Source organism: Phalangium opilio, unplaced genomic scaffold, assembly GCF_054372755.1.
Source record: "Phalangium opilio isolate 3A_F unplaced genomic scaffold, DU_Popi_V2 ptg000031l_1, whole genome shotgun sequence".
NCBI classification, from domain to species: domain Eukaryota; kingdom Metazoa; phylum Arthropoda; class Arachnida; order Opiliones; family Phalangiidae; genus Phalangium; species Phalangium opilio.
In genome coordinates this window covers 9,494,427-9,515,191 of record NW_028324158.1, presented here as the reverse complement: position 1 = coordinate 9,515,191, position 20,765 = coordinate 9,494,427, and the positions used below count along the sequence as shown (strand labels likewise).

Genomic DNA, 20,765 nt, shown 5'->3' with positions numbered 1-20,765 from the left:
GTTAACGGTAATAGTTAGTATAGGGCGCTGTAGGTTAGCTGTGGCATTGGTTCAGGGAATTCTTTTTTCATTATTCTCTTGTCAGCCTCCTGTTCCGCAGCCTTCACCCACTACTCCGACTCAACCGGAAGGTGGTAAAGGAATGAATCAAAGATCAGCTCGGGAAATTGAGCAGGAGAGGCAATGGAAACACATGCAAGTGCTACGTCAGCAACAGCAGCAACAACAAAATCAAATATTAGCGGAACAAAAGCAACAAAGTTTTATCAAAGTTCAACAGAGTGTGACGATGGAACAACACGAAGTTTCAGTTGAAAGCGGATTTATGCAAATACCACCCTCTCCAGCTATGAGATCTGGACCCTCACCATCTCCTAGTCCATCTACGCCAACTACATCGAGTTACCAATCAGACATGTCATCTCTCTGCCAAATGACTGCCTCTGCTGGTATGGATAGTAATAATCAAGGACCATCCGCCATTCAAAGCCCAGCATCATCGCCTTTTCACGTATCTCAAAGATCACCAAGTTCAGTTAGATCACCAACATCTGTCAGTCCTTTAATACAAGTGTCTAGGGTTCGCCCACCTATAGATCCTAGCAGACTACCACCTAATGAGCAGCACCTGGGTTCACCAGGTACTCCCAGGCAAGTTGAAAATATTTTCTTACCACCCTATCGAATGCCAGGTGGACCGCGTCCTGGTATGATACATCCTCAACAACAACAAATGCTTCTTCGACCTGACGCCCCTAGAGGCCAAACTCCTTCCCCATCTGCTCCAGATTTTTATCAAACACCACCATCGACACCTTGTCCACCACAACCAATGGACCAATTTCGACAAACAACATCCCCAGCTCATGGACTTCTTCATGGACAGGACCCATTTCTACAGTTATCCCCAAACGCGTTGCAACAGAATTCTGGCAATAGCCCTTACTCCGATTCTCAAATGAATCAAGGCCAGGTTTCAAGCCCATTGGACCCTTATGCCAGAGCGCCTTCAACTCCTTGTCCACTTCCCTTACCACCACCGCCACCTCCGCAAATCCCGACTTCGGTGTCAGCGGATAGTTTTGTCATGTCTCCGAGTGGTATGAATGCCCCTGGACAAATGCCAAATAGGATGATGGAGCAGCAAATGCAACAACAGCATCCTCCCCAGTCGCCAGTAAGTCAACTTCAGCTCCCACCACCTCCATCATCTCCTATGCCTTCTGGTTCTCCCGGAGAGGGTTTTGGACAAGGATTCAAAGTTAGGCCTCAGATGGTACCACATTCCCAAGCTAATGTTAATAATCCAGCTTTGGTTGCTGCTTTGAAGCCCAACTTGGTTACGAGTCCATTAAGCCCTCGGCATCAGTTAATGGGTCAAGATGGATCCGTGATGGGACACCAGATAATGGGGCATGAGGGAGCCCAGTTGGGACCACCGCCCGCACCTTCTAGCTTACAGAATCCCATGGATCAAATGGAAGGTGATGCGTCTCAAATGGGAAATAGGCAACACTTGAGGGATCTCTTACAAAGACAACAAATGAAGAAGCAAGAACTTATGTTCAGAGAACAACAAGTACAGCAGCAACAAGGTCAAATGCCACTTCGACATTGGTCTCCTAGCACGATTGGTGATCAAAATAGACCAGGCGGAAATGTTAATCTATTCAGACCACCCTTACCACCGGGTATGCGACCTAGAATCATGTCGGGTAATCAAGACCCAACTTTTAGACATCCTGGACAACTCTTGGAGCAAAGAGGCGTAGTCGCTCTTCCTAGAGCCGCTTTGAATGACCCTAGAATTCGCACTGCCTTACTTCAACAGCAGCAAATGCAGCAGCAACAATTGCAACAACAACTTCATCAAATTAAGCATATGCAGCAGCAGATCCAACAACAACAATTACAGTTTCAACAAAATATTCAACAGATTCAAATGCAGCAACCTCAAACTATGCAACACCAACAACAATTACAACAGATACTTCAGAAGCAGCAGCAATTGCAACAGCAGTTGCAGACGTTACAGAATCAAAAGCAACAGTTGCTGGCCAGAGCTACCGCTCTTTGGAATAGTGGACAATTAAGACTTCAGGGTCAGCCACAACGAATGCCCTCTGGGTTTATGGGTGTTAAGAGTGAAATCGGTGAACAATTGGGACCTCCGCCACAATCTCCTACTCTTCAACAACAACAAAATGTGCAGATGGAAGGACAATCGCATATGATGAGTGCTGAAAAATTTGGGCAGCCAAATGTACTTGGTCTCCAAAATGTTTCTATGAGTTCAGCCAGTAATCTTAACATGGCTAGCAGCCCCTTATATCAGCAAAGAATGATGCAACAACAACAGCAACCACAGCATCACTTTTCTGGTCCACCTCAATCGCCTCTAGGACCTCCCATGTCGCCTTCGCAACATATGGGAATGAACCAGCACCTGGATTCTATGAATTCTGGGGTACCACAGTCGCCAAGCGTGCAAATGAATCAACAAGGGCTCCAGCAATTCCCTCCTCAAAGTCAACAGGATATGATTCTCCCGCCTCCTAGTCCAATGCCCAAAGAAGAAAATTTTCAGCGTGAGAATATGCAAGATCCTACCATGTTTCAAAATCAAGGACCAGATCAAAAGAAGCCGACATCCGAGGCGAAAACGACTAGTGTTAAAGAAGAACCCGCTGAAACTGAAAGTTGTTCTTTAGAAAAACTGGATGACGAAGCCACTGGAGATGACGATGATATCCTTGGTTCGACGGATACCATTGGAAAGAAAAAACAAACTGCGGGAGATTTAGTTAAAGAAGTTGAAGATCAGGATGAGGAAGCATTAGGTGTCGACGCGGAAGATGAGTTGGATGATGACGACGACGAGTTGTTGGGTTTGGGCAATGATTTTAATATTTTGGAATATGCCGATCCCGAATTAGAGGGAGGTTTAGTTGGCGATGGTGAGAAAAACAATATCTTGGATGAACATTTGGATTTGGATGAGAAGGATGATGAGCTTGACACCGGAGACGTTGACGAATTGAAGACTAAACTAGAAGAAAAAGTTGATTTGAATAAACCGGAGGTTGAAACTAAGAAAGAAATAGACAATCCTGACCAACCAGATTTTAAATTGAAAGAGTGTAAAGATGAAAAGCTTGACCCTGAAACCTTTAAAACTGAACAGTTGGACATAATTGATCATCAAAATGAGAAAAAGTACATTATCCCGGAAAATAATCAAAGTAGACCAATGGATCAACAAACTCAAAACCAACAAAACTTTGACAATACTGTAATGCAAGCGGGTCCTTCAAACGCGGTTCTGGAAACTAACGTGCCTAATGTCAATCGAGATCAAACTAGGTCGGATCCGGTAATGAATGTAGCTCAGTTGTTACAGTCGCAGGAGCAAAGACCCATGCATATGAATCAACATATGCAGCAAGTCTCTCCAGGGTTGGCGTCTATCTTGAATCGAGGTCCGAGCAATATGATGAGTGAAAGGTTTCCCCGACCAATACAGAGGACGGTTAGCTTTCCGCCTGGAATGCCGCCTCCTCCGCCTTACGGTGCTAACCAGGCATATCAAGGTCTGGTTGGACAACCGCGAATTCAACATCCTCACACTCAACAGGAACTTTTGGCGCATCAACAACGAATGCAGAGTATGCAAAATCCTCAAAATATTATGACATTGCGACATCGTTTACAAAGCCCAAATCAGAACTTAATGGGTATTGGACCTCAGAATCAAGAAGATCGTTTGAGTTTACCACAAGAGCAACCACTTCTGCTCGAGGATTTGGTGGAACAAGAAAAGCAAGAGCAAAAGAGGCAAAGTCAAGAAAGCTTCATATCGCCTCCTGGGGACGCGCTCTTAAGCGATATTGACTTTGAACGTTTAAAAGCGGATGTTCTTTCTTGCCCTCCTGATGACATAGGTGGATCTTCCGGATTAATGTCTCATTCTATGAGTTCGGAATCTAATGTGCCAGTTTTGGGAAGCCCAACGGGAGCTCCGTTGCAACATTTTCCTCCTCCACCGAGTCCGTTGGGTCACCCTGATCAAATTGCTCAGCAGGCACCACCACCTCCTCCAGTATGGCAACAACATCAACAGCATAATGTACCAGGAATGCAATTGAGTCACAGGGCAGGGCCTCCTGGTTTTCATAATGTTGCATTAAGAGGAATGGCGCCTCAGATGATGCACCCTGGTCGAATGCAGTCTGTTCCCATGATGCATGGCCAACATGGTGAAATACATCCTAGGATGGATATGCCACCTCAGGCGCAGTTTGGAATGGCACCATCTCGACCTCCATTTCCACCTTCTGTTCCTCCACCACAGTTGCCGCCACATGACCCAGTTACTGATCAAGATAGACAACAATATGTGTTGTACGAACAATGGCTCGTTCATCAACAAGCTGTTCTTACATCACATCAAAAGCATTTCGAAACTGAAGTTGGTAAACTGAGAAAAAATAAAAAATCAATGAATGCTCGGCAAAGACAACTTAGAAGAAATGGTCAAGAATTACCTGACCACGATCAAGTTGAACTTAGTCGTATTACTCAGGAGCAAGCTGGCCTTCAGAAACAACTAGATCAGGTAGAGTTCTTACCTTTCTGAACAAAATTCATCTGTATATAAACCACGCTTCGCTTTCATTCAAAATTAGGTTCGAAAGCAAATTAGACAACACACAACACTTTTCCAAGAATTCCGTATGAAACAGCAAAAATTTCAGCAAATGCAACAGCAGCAACAGTTAATACATACTGGCCAGCAAAATCCGCAAGGGCATCCTTCAAATTTGGGTATGCAGCTATCGCCTCTTGGAGCGGCGCCATCTCCTCATCGTCCTGTAAGATACTAGTCTCTATTTTAAGCCATTATAAATGTTGTCAGGTTTCTGTAATTGAAAGTGTTGTGGTCATTTCATTACAGGGTTCAGTGCCTCCCCAGTCTCCTATGATGTCTCCTTCACCTATGGGACCATCCGCTTCTCCAAGATTACAACATCCTCCTTCACCAATGATGCAGCATTCACCCTCGCCAATGATGCAGCACTCTCCAGTTACAATGCCACAATCTCCAATGATGCAGGGACCCCCACCTGGTAACGTTTCTCAGCGTTCTCCTATCTCTGCCAGTATGATGGACCAAAATTCGGGCCCTGGACCCAGAATGCCACATCAAATGATGCATTCGCAACAGGGCATGCATATGCAGCAAGATGATAATTCCTTCAGCGATAGATTCCAGCAAAGAGAACAATTTCTTCAGCAAAAACGTCAAATGATGAGTAATGGTAAATTCATTTTAATAACCATTGAATGCTTATTTTTCTTTTGTATTCTAATTACACGTGGTCTTTTAACCAGTGTCCCAAGGTGACCTTGTTGGGCAGCCTTTTCCCCCATCTTTACCTCTTCAGCAAAGTCAGGCTTATCCCAATATGAGCCCCAGCGCGGCGCAGCAAAGTCCTTTGTCTCCGATGCAGCAAAGATCGGGTTCACAGTTTTCGCCCAGAGGAAATGCTAGCATGTCATTAGATGACATTAATGCCATCATCCTTAAAAGTCCGGAAGGCCGACCCCCTCAAGGTTCGAGAAGTCAGATGGAAATGGATCCTACAAGGTTGGGCTCCATTCATAGAGAGTTAACGTCCGGTCAAACTGGCGCTCCAATGATTTTTCGAGACATGAATTTTCAAAGACCTCCAATGCAAATGAACCAATATCAACAAGGTCCCCCGCATCATATGATGTCGCGAAGTCCTAGGCCTCAAATGATGATGCAGGAAATGCCACATAATAGCCCCATTCAAAGCCATAATAGCCCTACATCTCTCATTCCCCAAAGTCCTCGTCCTTTGAGTAGTCCGATGCACAGTAGTCCATCGCATAACTCTATGCAGAGTAGTTCCTTAATAGGGGCTCTACAAACTAGTCCTCTTCAGAGTAGCCCAGTTTCAATGCCTGGACCCATTCCTCACTATCAAACCAGGATTCCATCTCAGCAAGCGTCACCAATGCACAGTTCACCTCCAGTGTCTCAAACAACCAGTCCAGGAAGTAGTGGCCATATGTCTAGTCATTCATTTACTCACGGACACAAATTAATCGAAACTTCAAATAGTCCTAAAACAACTTCACCACCAAATCCCCAAATGCGCCCGAGTTTCGAATCATCATTAAAATTTGATAACCCCAGGTCTGAAAGTATGGATAACGAGGGCTCTCTGGAAAGTGGTAAAAATTCGCAACAGAGTTTTGAGCAGGCGGCTTCCAATTCTCAAAGTCCCAAAACTGGCACAGAATCTACGTGTGATAGCAAAACAGAAAGCTCCTCTCAAAATCAGGACACGGGAAACTGTGGAAAGCCGGAAGGGTCTAACCTACTCCCTAAAACTGGGGATTGTGACAAACCAGATGAATCTAACACACCCCCATCAATCGGAAGTTGTGGTAAACCGGAAGGTTGTAACACTCCTCCACCTACTGGGAATTGTGGGAAACCAGAAGGATGTAATACGCCGCCACCAACGGGAGATTGTGGTCGTCCGGAAGGATGTAATACTCCCCCACCATCAACAGACTGTGGTCGTCCGGAAGGGTGTAATACTCCCCCACCACCAACAGGAGATTGTGGTCGTCCGGAAGGGTGTAATACTCCCCCACCATCAACAGACTGTGGTCGTCCGGAAGGGTGTAATACTCCACCGCCCACTGAGGGTTGTGGTCGTCCGGAAGGATGTAATACTCCCCCACCACCAACGGGAGATTGTGGTCGTCCGGAAGGGTGTAATACTCCCCCGCCAACAACAGATTGCGGTCGTCCGGAAGGGTGTAACACTCCACCGCCCACTGGGGGTTGTGGTCGTCCGGAAGGGTGTAATACTCCCCCACCAACAACAGATTGCGGTCGTCCGGAAGGATGTAATACTCCTCCACCAACAACAGACTGTGGTCGTCCGGAAGGGTGTAATACTCCACCGCCCACTGGGGGTTGTGGTCGTCCGGAAGGGTGTAATACTCCCCCACCATCAACAGATTGTGGTCGTCCGGAAGGGTGTAATACTCCACCGCCCACTGGGGGTTGTGGTCGTCCGGAAGGGTGTAATACTCCCCCACCAACAACAGACTGTGGTCGTCCGGAAGGGTGTAATACTCCCCCACCAACAACAGATTGTGGTCGTCCGGAAGGGTGTAATACTCCCCCACCAACAACAGATTGTGGTCGTCCGGAAGGGTGTAATACTCCCCCACCAACAACAGACTGTGGTCGTCCGGAAGGGTGTAATACTCCCCCACCAACGGGAGACTGTGGTCGTCCGGAAGGGTGTAATACTCCCCCACCAACAACAGACTGTGGTCGTCCGGAAGGGTGTAATACTCCCCCACCAACGGGAGACTGTGGTCGACCCGAAGGATGTAATACGCCGCCACCAACAACAGACTGTGGTCGACCCGAAGGATGTAATACTCCCCCACCATCAACAGATTGTGGTCGTCCGGAAGGATGTAATACTCCCCCACCAACGGGAGACTGTGGTCGACCCGAAGGATGTAATACGCCGCCACCAACAACAGACTGTGGTCGACCCGAAGGATGTAATACGCCGCCACCAACAACAGATTGTGGTCGTCCGGAAGGATGTAATACGCCGCCACCAACAACAGATTGCGGTCGACCCGAAGGGTGTAATACTCCCCCACCATCAACAGATTGTGGTCGTCCGGAAGGATGTAATACTCCCCCGCCAACAACAGATTGCGGTCGTCCGGAAGGGTGTAACACTCCACCACCAACCACAGATCATGGTCGGTCAGAAGGATCGAACACTCCTCCAGCAACCACAGATCATGGTCGATCAGAAGGATCTAACACTCCTCCACCAACCACAGATGATCATGGTCGATCAGAAGGATCTAACACTCCTCCACCAACCACAGATGATCATGGTCGATCAGAAGGATCTAACACTCCTCCACCAACCACAGATGATCATGGTCGACCAGAAGAATCTAACACTCTTCCGCCAATGGAAGATAGCGAGTCACAAAAACAATCAAGTTCTAATCCACCTACGGAAACAGAAACACCGCTAGAGAGTTCCACCCAACCTCTCGACGATAGCAGAGACCCACAAGAACCAGATGTTAATACAAATCAACCGTCTCTCCCTCCGGAACTCTTAAATGAAAATATACCTCCAACATGCGATAGCTGCAAACTTGAAGGGACTAGCATCCCAACACCAATTGGTAATTGCGAAAAATTGGAAGTATCCAAAATAAAGCCAGTCGAAAAACCGGAGGAAAATAGCATACCGCAAATTCCCACTTCAAATTTGAAACTACAGAGCTCCGATTCCACGCCGCAAACGAGTAAAACTGAAAATGTAGAACAATCAACTTCAGTTGAGATGAAAGAACCAGAAGTTTTAAATGCGCCTTCTCTAAATAAAGAAAGTAATGAAAATACTCCGGTTGTTGATGAAATCAAAGTTAGTTCTGTTAATTCCGCTGACAGTAAAGAAATCATTCAATCAGCCGACACTACAAAACGTGAAAGCTCTAAAACTCCAATTGAAGAAAAGATAGTATCTGTCACTCAAGATTCTTTACCTTTACAAAGTTCGACAATAGATGAATCTAAACCTACTCTAAGTTTTGAATCTAAAGTAACGGTATCTAATGACGTTCCAATTCGCGTTTCACCAACCACATGTATTAAAGACAGTCCTGAGCCCAAAGAAATGGTAGAAAGTGCGCAAAAATCTCCGGATGAAAAGCCAAAGTCCGTTCAAGAAGTACAAGAAAGCAATCAATTATCTTCAACAGAAGTTATTGTTATTGGTAATGCGAGTCAATCGAGTTTGTTGTCGAAAATACCCCAAAAAGAAGATAAGTCGCTAATTGCCAATGAACCGGAAGCTTCAACTAGTTCAGATAAAAATGTTGGAAAGCTTCAAAGAAGCCATTCAGAGATTAAAGCAGTATCAACCCTAGAAACACTCGAAAGGGTAGTTTCAAGTTCCTCTAGTTTTTCATTCGCGACTCAACAACCCACTGAATCCATATCAAAAACAACGGAAGCGTCATCACCTCTTAAGGAGAAATTTCAAGCGGCGGAAGTAACCACTAGAAGTCTTCCGAACATTATTGTAAACCCAGTAGATAATCTACAAACAATGGAAAGTGCGAGCGTATCTACTCAACAACCTTCAGTATCAAATGAAGACGTTAGCAGTACTGTCACTAGTACAACAGAAACTCTTAGTTCAGTTCAACCGCTTCCTAAACCCGAAGCGATTAAAGTTCAGTTGGTACAACATAATATCTCCGATTGCGTTAACTTACCATCCAGTCAAACAATAAGTTCTTCGGTCAGTGAAGTTGAAGACACGTCGATAAAAGTCGAAACTTTAAAGCAAGACGTTAAGAAAGAAGTTACCAATCAGCAAAACCAACAGAGTCAACAACAACAGCAATTATTAAAACAACAACAACAGAAGGAAGAAAAGGAACAACTAAGTAATACGCCGCTGCTTAAAATTAAGGATGAACCAGTTGATGATATTGCTGACAGTGGTGCGTCAAGATTTCAGTCAGTATTAAATAGAGGATCTGAATCAGAGAAATGTAGGTTCATTTATTATTATTTCACAATCTTCGAGGACCATATTTTAATTTTGGTAAAAAAAAACCAACTCTTTTAGCGTCGGGATATGATAAACCAGTTCAAACTTTGCCTATATGTTCAAATCAATCCGAGGTACTTATTGAAAACCTTAAATTACGAAAAGGTTTTGCGGGAATTAGCCTTATTCCTGATCAGCGCCATCTACCCATAGCGGTGACTTTGAGAACTACTGTAAGCGGCAAGCCAATCAGATGTCGCTAAAATCTGGTGACGTCATTTTTGGTAAGACCCGAGAGTGCCAGTCAGTGACGTCACCAGATTTTAGCGACATCTGATTGGCTTGCCGCTTACAGTAGTTCTCAAAGTCGCCGCTATGGGTAGGTGGCGCTGATAAGGAATAAGGCTAATTATTCAAGATTAATATTGGAATAATTTTATTTCGCCGCAGAGTTCAAATGTTGACGAGCTTCAATCATCATTTAGTCAATCTGTAACGCACACCTTATCATTCACATTAAGGCAGACAGGTATGCCTGCTGGACCAGTCTCACCTCAACCTGAACCATCAAAACCAATGCCAAATATTGAGGTATGCGATTTTATTTTATGACTTTTTCATTGCTCAAAGAAAGTTATTGCGAGTTATGATGACAGTATATGCAGTAACCTTTAGATTAATATCAGAGGAGAGGCAATTTTAGACAAATTAAACTAATTAAAACGACTAATCAAAAGTTTACTGTACTTAAAACGAATGCATGAGATTGAGAAAGTTTCAGAAAGAATTTCGTGATTTTGTTCACTTCAAAGTTCAATAAATTCTGCCCGATTTTATGTTTAATTCACGTTTAAAAATAATTAATACGTGTTGTGTACGACGCCATTTTGTTCTCATTTGATTAGTTACTACTATACTATTCAATTAGCCTTATTCCTGATCAGCGCCATCTACCCATAGCGGTGACTTTGAGAACTACTGTAAGCGGCAAGCCAATCAGATGTCGCTAAAATCTGGTGACTTCATTTTTGGTAAGACTCGAGAGTGCCAGTCAGTGACGTCACCAGAATTTAGCGACATCTGATTGGCTTGCCGCTTACAGTAGTTCTCAAAGTCACCGCAATGGGTAGATGGCGCTGATCAGGAATAAGGCTAATTACAAATGCTGCATTTATAATTTCATTGCGAATTCCTTTTACTTAAGAATGATGGGTTTTGGTTTTGATATTCTACGCACAGTGACGTTTGCCTTTCTCACAGAAAATTTGTTTTCGAACTTGAGACGTTTGCCATTATTATTTTTAGTCATTCCAATGTCGCTAACCCATTTTTCCTGTTGGTATAAACTTTTGCCTCAGGTTTCTTTGCCTGTGAGTCATATTGTCCAACAACCTCTTACTGCTATTTCTCAAACTCCTTCCATCGTGGTTTCGACTAGCGGAAACCACATCTTCGCTACTTTGGCCTCCCAAAGACTAACAGTTCCTCAACAGACTTCTCTCGCTACTCTCGCTAATATTAACCCTATGCAAATAACGCCTCGTCCTCTAACTCCACTCATCAAACACATCCCTTCTAAAACCCACGAACTTCACCACGGGGCTTTGTCGGGGAGACCCGGTCCTCCCGTCATGGTGGTTGGTATGGACGGTGGCATTCTCAGGCCTATGGAACCCCGTGGCTTGTCGCTCTTGCATTTGTCTTCCTCGTCCGTCTCTAAATCCGTTAAGGACGAGTCCAAATCTTTACATACCTCTCCTTGTAAACTAATTGCTCAAGAGATTAAAGCCGAAGCTTTAGCCATGGCTTCGTGTCAATTAATTCAGGCCACTAAGGTCAGTAGCGCATTATCTACTTTGAAGTTGACAAAAAATACGCGATACCGTAACTTAAAATCCAATATTTCGCTACCCGTTTGTTTTTTAGCTTAATGGTAATGTTTCAAATTGTTGATGAGTTTTATTTAAACCGAAAATAATTTTTAATAGCTGCTTGGGTCAAACCTAAAAAGCCCAAAATCGGATCCAGGGTGTACTAACGTAGTTAGAATTGACGTCGCCAGACGAATGAGCGCTGACACTTTATCTCATAATGGTACAGTCATTTGAGACACTTTTTAATTAACTATAATCGGGAATATCGTCATAACACGCTAGAAATATTTACAGTTGTTGTTGAAAGAAGCGAATCTCGTAGCGAGCCACCCGCTGAACCAAGTTCCCAAAATGTTCTCTTAAAGCAATTACTGCAAAATTGTCCTTCAGCTGAAACCAGCACTCCCAAAGTTGAGGTATGTCAGTTTTCACAATCAGTAATGAGCAGCGAGGGGCTACTCACTTCCCCAAAAAATGTACACCAGATTTATTTCCAAATATTTCCGATTTATTTCTATTATTTTTGTATTTCTTTATTTCCCGATATTTCTCCTAAAATTTCCAATATTTTCACTATATTTCCCTTAAATTTCCAATATTTTCACTATATTTCCCTTAAATTTCCAATATTTTCACTATATTTCCCTTAAATTTCCAATATTTTCACTATATTTCCCTTAAATTTCCAATATTTTCACTATATTTCCCTTAAATTTCCAATATTTTCACTATATTTCCCTTAAATTTCCAATATTTTCACTATATTTCCCTTAAATTTCCAATATTTTCACTATATTTCCCTTAAATTTCCAATATTTCGATTATTCCTTCGTATTTCTAATATTTCTCAGTATTTCTATTATTTTTGTATTTCTTTATTTCCCGATATTTCTCCTTAAATTTCCAATATTTTCACGATATTTCCCTTAAATTTCCAATATTTTCACGATATTTCCCTTAAATTTCCAATATTCTCACGATATTTCCCTTAAATTTCCAATATTTTCACGATATTTCCCTTAAATTTCCAATATTTTCACGATATTTCCCTTAAATTTCCAATATTTTCACGATATTTCCCTTAAATTTCCAATATTTCCGATATTTCTCATTATTTCCCAATATTTCCGATATTTCTCATTATTTCCCAATATTTCCGATATTTCTCATTATTTCCCAATATTTCCGATATTTCTCATTATTTCCCAATATTTCCGATATTTCTCATTATTTCCCAATATTTCCGATATTTCTCATTATTTCCCAATATTTCCGATATTTCTCATTATTTCCCAATATTTCCGATATTTCTCATTATTTCCCAATATTTCCGATATTTCTCATTATTTCCTAATATTTCCGATATTTCTCGAAAAATTGAAATATATTTCTTAAGGCTTGTACACCATATTTCGTAAGTGGCTAGCCCCTCGATGAGCAGGGACATGTAATTTTACACACCAACGCGTGGGATTGTTATTACCTTTGAGGATATCGGACTTTTTTAAGCGTTAACGCGATTTGTCCTTGTTCTTTTTCCTTCAGGACATTCCTTCTGTCTTAACCGAAAGAATCGAGGAAGGAATATCAATTCCTTCCTCGTCAGGTGACAAAAAGGATGATAAACTTGACGAGTCTGGTAAAGTCAAGAAATTGAGTTATCTGGGTAAGTGCTTGACTTTGAGCGGCGACTTGACCATTGACTGCATGACCGCGACGAGGCCGAAAGTTGCAACCAAGCTCTCTTCAATAGACGTAAGGAGAGCCCAACTAGAAAAAGAACCCACCCCTCCACCTCCCGAAGATCAAAAAGTCAAACGTAAAAGGGTTAAAAAGAAAAAAGACCCGGCTAAAGAAAGTGGTTCTCCCACTAAGAAACGCTATAAAAAAGCCGCCGCCGCTGCCGCGACTTTAAAAGTCGCGGATGATGGCCACGAAGCCTTTATGGAAAACTTAATGCAACAATTAAGAAGTTGGCCACCCATCAGAGTACTTGAACCTAGAATTAAACCCAATTTTAACGTGTGTTCCGTTCCTGGTGCCGGTGATCTTAATGCCAAAGAGACTTGTCTAAGAGGCACTTACGGTCGGTCGCGACCTTCCTCTCAAGTTGATTTTTATACCACCCAACCTTTCGGAAGCAATCCCCCAACTCCACCCGCGTCTTTACCTCCGACACCACCACCAATCAGAGGTTATTATAATCAGGAATTTCCTAGTAAGGCTAAAGGTAAGTTTATATCATCCTTAAAGGCTCATTTACATGCACGCTTGTAGCTCGTAAAAACAGGATTTTGCTTGAAATATTTTAAATCTTTTCTGCACATGCTCAAGCTCGGCCATTTACATGACTGCTTGTAGCTTCGCTTGTTCCTTGGTTTGGTTTTTTACAAGCTCAATCCGCAACCAAAACGAATTTGGTTTTTTTCTAGCAAGCGTCAAAAAAAAGCTACCGCCATCAATGAAATTTCCGTTTCTAATCATTTTGACAAAATTTTAACTGGATATTAGGCCTCTTTGAAATGGCAAATGTACCGAATTGACGTTATGAATATCAAACAAATATTTGAATAATTAGGCCAAACACATATTTATAAAATTAGGCTTAGCAAAAGTTTGAAAAATTAGGCTTAGCAAAAGTTTGAAAAATTAGGCGTAGCAAAAGTTTGAAACATTAGGCTTAGCAAAAGTTTGAAACATTAGGCTTAGCAAAAGTTTGAAACATTAGGCTTAGCAAAAGTTTGAAACATTAGGCTTAGGAAAAGTTTGAAACATTAGGCTTAGCAAAATTTTGAAACATTAGGCTTAAGAAGAGTTTGAAACATTAGGCTTAGCAAAATTTTGAAACATTAGGCTTAAGAAGAGTTTGAAACATTAGGCTTAAGAAGAGTTTGAAACATTAGGCTTAAGAAGAGTTTGAAACAATAGGCTTAACAAAAATCTGAACAATTTCAAGTTATATCTTAAAATATATTTTTAAAAGCATGTAAATCAAAATGCTTGAAGCTTGCGCTTGGGCCTGTAAAAACGTAAATAAAAAAATCTCAAGCTCTGTCACTAGCAAAAAGTTCACGCACAAGCAGATTTTTAGAAACCATGTAAATCAGCCTTTAAGGAAACGTAACAGTTATTAGTTTCGAGAAGTAATTCTATTGACTCATTTACAAGATGTGTCTTTGCCAACTCCACCGCCTTACTTAGATGGATTTAGACCAATGAGGTTTGTTACTATACAGTCTTTGAAACCTCAATTGGAACTATTAATATAATTCTTCATGTTTTGTTGTTTATTAATTATCTTAGGGATACTGACAGTCCGGACACAATTATTTCTTCCTCATCTCCCGAATGTATTAACATGGAACAATCCGCGTTCACATTTTTGAAGCTTATTGACGATGATAGAAACCATGCAAGGAAAACCGGAAGACAATCAATTTCTCCCGTTATTCCATTAGTGGCACCCATTCCTATCAGAGGTACTTATCTTTCACTTGTCTTTACGTAATCGTCCATAAGTTACTCTTCTTTTCGTTTGAGGATAATAATTAGGCCTGTGCGGGTAGTGATTTTGGGTTTCGGGTCGGGTACGGGTAGTTGAAAAAACTTCCAATCGGGTATCGGGTCGGGTACCCGGATTTCTAACGGGTACTCGAATAATTAGGCCTAGCTAAACTACCATTAGTCGGGTGCTTTTCGGGTAGCAAAAAATCATATCGGGTACTTATCGGGATGAAATACATTTTTTTGTGAAAAAAATAAGTGTCATGAAAGACTTGGATACCATTATGGCGAAAAGTACAAAAATAAGACGCTAAAGGTGGAATTCATAAACGTCGGACGCAACGCAATTTAGTACAGGCAAAGGCAGGGCGTCGTGCGCAAACTTCCGTTGTGCCTTTTGCGCACGACGCCCTGCCTTTGCCTGTACTAAATTGCGTTGCGTCCGACGTTTATGAATTAAACCTTTAAGCTATTAGCGAGGATTGAAATAATGAATAATACTGAGCATTGTGGAAAAGTTTACTCAAACTTAAGTTCTTCTAAGTTCAAGAAACTTTGCCAAACCAATAACCGATTGTCCTAAGCCTTGTCACGGGTAATGAGCGGGAAAATTTAAATATTCGAATAATTTCGGGTATTAAGAAATTAAGTTTTCGGGTATCGGGTACTCGCACAGGCCTAATAATAATAGAAATATCATGTTGTACACGGATTCAGTTCAGTGTTATGTTTAATGTATTTTTCAACATTAGTTGTGCCTTTTTTCCCAGCTTTGCCATCAAAGATCTTTGGTACGGACTTTAAACTCGAGTACGATGACTTGGAGAAAGATAAGGAGAATACTGTCCTGGATGAGAAACCCGATATTATGATGCTTAAAAATCGAATTATGGGAATGGGAACTCCTCCAATTCCTTTGAAAGATTCGGCCAATGTTTCAGTCACTTTAACCCTGTCATCCAGCGCTTCCGAAGATATTTTAGGCGTTCTGGGGAAATTGGCTGATATTTTGAAGATTCCTCCACCATCGACTTACGAAATTGTTGGAAGAAATGTCACCTCGCCCGGACAAAAGTCCAGCTTAAGTAAAAAATGTAAGTTCTATCGTATTTTGACGACCACGACTACGACTATGACTACGTAGAAGTCAGGGTTCATACAAACCTGGAAAACAGGGAAAACCTGGAATAATCAGAGAAATAAATAGTTGACAAAAATCTCAGGGAAAACTCATGGAAATTTATAATTTTTAGTAAAATTCAGGGAAATCAGGGAAATTTGAGTCAAAAAGGGGTCGACTAATTAGCCTTATTCCTGATCAGCGCCATCTACCCATAGCGGTGACTTTGAGAACTACTGTAAGCGGCAAGCCAATCAGATGTCGCTAAAATCTGGTGACGTCATTTTTGGTAAGACCCGAGAGTGCCAGTCAGTGATGTCACCAGATTTTAGCGACATCTGATTGGCTTGCCGCTTACAGTAGTTCTCAAAGTCGCCGCTATGGGTAGGTGGCGCTGATCAGGAATAAGGCTAATTAAGCAAAATGTTCAATATAACACATCCTCCATAGGATTAACATTACAGTATACTTTGGAGGCTCATAACTCTGGTTATATTAGAGACACGATGATGTCCTTTGATTATGTAATAGTCATATTTGCCCCCCCCCCCCCTTCGTTAACATTTGCTCCATAGGATACTCCATATACGGGAAAAACCTGGAAAATTCAGGGAAGTATATGGGGAAAAACCTCCCATAAATCTCAGGGAAATTTCAATTTGTTTTCCGAAAGTTGTATGAACCCTGGAAGTTGATTTGATGTTTGATAAAATGTTATATGGTGTTTATCTAATTATCTTTTAATTGTGTTTTTCTCTCGTTAAACAACAGCTAAGGATCCAACTGCTCACATTCACAATCTATTGAATGGAAAACCAAAGTTTTGTTGCCATTGCGATATTGTCGTTCTTAGTGCGGGAATTAGGAAAAAAGTATCGGAACTTCCCTATTTGCCCAAAGAGGAAATGGTAATGTTTTTTTTTTTTTTTTTTTAATTTAATTTTAATTATTTGAGCTAAGCATGCCAAACCAAACCAAAAAAAAAAAAAAAAAAAAAAAAAGAACAAAAAACAGAAATTTCTGTAGTCTTCGATCTTTCCTTCTATCTTCTAAAAAGTGGAATTTTCTCTTAAATTCCTACTTAAAGGATGAAGATGAAGTTATATTTTGTAGCACCAATTGCTATATGCAGTTTACTTTAACTCATCGTGCATTGGCTACGACAGAAGAGAAGGTACTTAATGTAATTGTATTAATGGACCTTAACTCTCTCTCTCTCCTCCCTCTCTCTCTCTCTCTCTCTCTCTCTCTCTCTCTCTCTCTCTCATTTTTAACCGCACCTAACACAACACACTTGGTGGCGCATGTGTTTATTTATTTATTTATTTATTTATTTTAATTATAATTATTTAGATTTAGGCCTAATCATTGATAATTAAGTTTTATTTTTATCTTAGTATTAGTATTAGTATTAGCAATGTAGTAAATTAAATAGCCGCCATGTTTCCTTTGATTTCTTAATTAATTTCAATCATTTCAGTATTTTTTTTTTTTTTTGAGTTTACTAATATACTAATGTATTAATTGCATGCTAATTAACATTATTTTTATTAGTTTTAAGTTAAATTTAAGTAAAACAGTGGGCTTTAAATGAATTTAAACATCCTCTGGACATTTTTTGTCACGTTGAGGGATAAGTTTGTCGGAGACTCGGAGTTGTTGATTAATGAATACATGAGTTAATTCTTAATTGAAATAATTCATGATATGGTTTATTCTAGTTAAATTAAATTCTACGAAAGCCCACTGATGTCTTTTTAATTTAAGCAAAATTGATATTCACAAAAATGCAGCCATAAAGAGATGCTTTATGTGAATACTAATTTTATAATGTATCGTGTTGATTTGTGTTATACCAAGAAGTTATATCCAGTATCTCAGAGAGAAGGTATAAATTCGCCAGATTTCCAGCTTTATACATAGTTTACAGGCGTGGAGGATTCATACCATTTGCACAAGGAGACCTGGCAACTTAGAGTGTAAAATAGCAGACGATTTTACACTCTAAGTCGCTTGGTCTCCTGGTGTTAATGGTAGGAATCCTCCACGCCTGTAAACTATGTATCTCCAGTCCAAACGTAGGTCCGGAGTTAATCTCCGTCTCTAAATTACAACCAGCATCTCATTGGTTCTTGAAAACTCACGTCAGCGCGACGACGCGAGTGACGGAAATTACAGTCATATTTTCCGACCGAGGAGAGTAGCGAAATAGCCCGGCGCCTCCTTTTACGTCCCCCCTTGTATTTTGAAAGGGGGGACTGGGACTATGGCGCGCGAATACAAAGGCATCTTATACCTTCTCCCTAATATACTAGATATCACTTCTTGGATATACTAAGTGGTTTATTTGACATTGTATGATGATTTCTTTTGAATTTGCGTGCCTTTTATCAATCAATACGTGAATGTTACTTTTTAAAAGGAGGCCGCGGCTGTTGTAAGTCATACTAGCGACTGTTCCAAACAACCAAGTCCAGTAATAGAAAAATTGGAAGATGGTGATGACGACGACGATGATGATGAAACGTGTGATAGCGAAGTTAAAAGTATCAAAGAAGCGAAAGATAAACTTATGGTTCATGAGGATAAAGATTCTTCAACGACACTCGGTTCGCTTTCACCTTTAACCGCGGATGTATCAACGACACCCGTATCAACACCTCAACCGTCTAAAGTGGCGTCATCGTCACCAGTTCAAGCTATGGAGGTAGATAAACCAGATGATGCTAGGGTGGTTACGAAACCAGATGAAACGAGAGATAGCCAAGAAACGGCTTCACCAATCATGAAAGACGATGTTGAAGTTATTGGAGATGAAACTGAGAGAAAGGCTGAGAAGAGAGCGGTGTCTGATTCGGAAAAACCATCAGTGAAACAGTGGAAAGGTCAAAAATGGCGGTATTGGACCATCAAAATTTTTTCGCCCAAGTTTAGACTTTCCGATAAGGATGATGCGTCAGATGAGGTAATGTTATATTTCTTATGTTGAATTCTTCCTATATTTTTGAACCTGTCCTGTATTATCCTATAACTGGGCTCCGTGGAATTGTAAAATGTCCGAGAGTCAGAATATTTTGAATTAGCCAGGCTTATTCCTGATCAGCGCCACCTACCCATAGCGGCGACTTTGAGAACTACTATAAGCGGCAAGCCAACCAGATGTCGCTAAAATCTGGTGACGTCATTTTTGGTAAGACCCCGAGAGTGCCCGTCAGTGACGTCACCAGATTTTAGCGACTTCTGATTGGCTTACCCATTACAGTAGTTCTCAAAGTCGCCGCTATGGGTAGGTGGCGCTGATCAGGAATAAGGCTAGTTGTTTGATCATAGAACTTGATGAAAGGTTTCAAATATGTGACCACAATTTAAACGTGTAGGTTTCGCGGAACATGTGCGTTTGTCTTGTACCTGATAAATCATTGCAAGATGTTAGAAAATGCGTCTTATGTAATAATGTCGGAGATGGTGAAACAAACGGAGCAGCCAGATTATTAAATATGGATGTAGATAAATGGATTCATTTAAATTGCGCATTATGGTCGGCGGAAGTTTATGAAACTGTGAATGGAGCGTTAATTAACGTCGATTTGGCTTGCAAGAGATCTCTATCTCTACATTGCCATAAGTGCCATCAAGTTGGAGCTTCTTTAAAATGTTTCAGAATTAGGTGTCCCATCATTTATCATTTTCCTTGCGCCGTTAAAGATAAATGTTGCTTCTTTAAAGATAAGGTAGGTTTTGAAATTTCGCACTGTACATCAATCATTTCGGTGACGGTGATTTTTAATGGATGCGGAAACTGTTCTTGGGGGATATTTTCAGACCATGCTTTGCGCGCAACACGCGAATCGTTTAGAAAATCGAGACAACGAATTAGATTCTTTAGCCGTGTTAAGAAGAGTGTATATTAATCGGGATGAACATAAGCAAATCGCCAGCATGATTCAAAAGGGTGAACAAAATTTGCTTCGAATTGGTAGTCTTCTTTTTCTCAATATTGGCCAACTTCTACCGCATCAGTTGCAAGCGTTCCATACACCAAACTGCATCTATCCCGTGAGTACTTGGCAGATTTTTATGTTCAGGGTTCATACAAAACTGGTAGGATTCTATATATATGGGAAGAAACGTGGAAAACTCAGGGAATTATATGGGAAAAACGTGGAAAACTCAGGGAAATATGGGAAAAACGTAGGACACTCGGGGAAATATGGGAAAAACATAGGACACTCGGGGAAATATGGGAAGAACATAGGACACTCGGGGAAATATGGGAAGAACGTAGGACACTCTGGGAAATATGGGAAAAACATAAGACACTCGGGGAAATATGGGAAAAACGTAGGACACTCGGGGAAATATGGGAAAAACGTAGGACACTCGGGGAAATACGGGAAAAACATAGGACACTCGGGGAAATACGGGAAAAACATAGGACACTCGGGGAAATACGGGAAAAACATAGGACACTCGGGGAAATACGGGAAAAACATAGGACACTCGGGGAAATACGGGAAAAACATAGGACACTCGGGGAAATATGGGAAAAACATAGGACACTCGGGGAAATATGGGAAAAACATAGGACACTCGGGGAAATATGGGAAAAAC

General features: G+C 41.3%; 1 protein-coding gene across 15 annotated transcripts in view; it reads left to right on the top strand.

The window, feature by feature from the left end:
• The window catches only part of LOC149690489 (uncharacterized), a 35,591-nt gene that overhangs the window by 9,801 nt on the left and 5,025 nt on the right, over positions 1–20,765 (top strand). For 8 of the 15 annotated variants that reach the window (XM_089870013.1, XM_089870018.1, XM_089870021.1 and 5 more), the window contains 17 exons: positions 86–4,615; positions 4,686–4,871; positions 4,955–5,318; positions 5,392–9,657; positions 9,735–9,790; positions 10,107–10,247; positions 11,645–11,750; positions 11,825–11,946; positions 13,076–13,760; positions 14,699–14,750; positions 14,834–15,009; positions 15,787–16,128; positions 16,926–17,062; positions 17,242–17,328; positions 18,577–19,119; positions 19,532–19,885; positions 19,977–20,210. In XM_089870013.1, coding sequence (XP_089726139.1) covers positions 86–4,615; positions 4,686–4,871; positions 4,955–5,318; positions 5,392–9,657; positions 9,735–9,790; positions 10,107–10,247; positions 11,645–11,750; positions 11,825–11,946; positions 13,076–13,760; positions 14,699–14,750; positions 14,834–15,009; positions 15,787–16,128; positions 16,926–17,062; positions 17,242–17,328; positions 18,577–19,119; positions 19,532–19,885; positions 19,977–20,210 — 12,381 coding nt within the window. The remainder of the gene's footprint in view (positions 1–85; positions 4,616–4,685; positions 4,872–4,954; positions 5,319–5,391; positions 9,658–9,734; positions 9,791–10,106; positions 10,248–11,644; positions 11,751–11,824; positions 11,947–13,075; positions 13,761–14,698; positions 14,751–14,833; positions 15,010–15,786; positions 16,129–16,925; positions 17,063–17,241; positions 17,329–18,576; positions 19,120–19,531; positions 19,886–19,976; positions 20,211–20,765) is intronic. The other 7 variants (XM_089870023.1, XM_089870022.1, XM_089870017.1 and 4 more) reach the window with 7 other exon arrangements.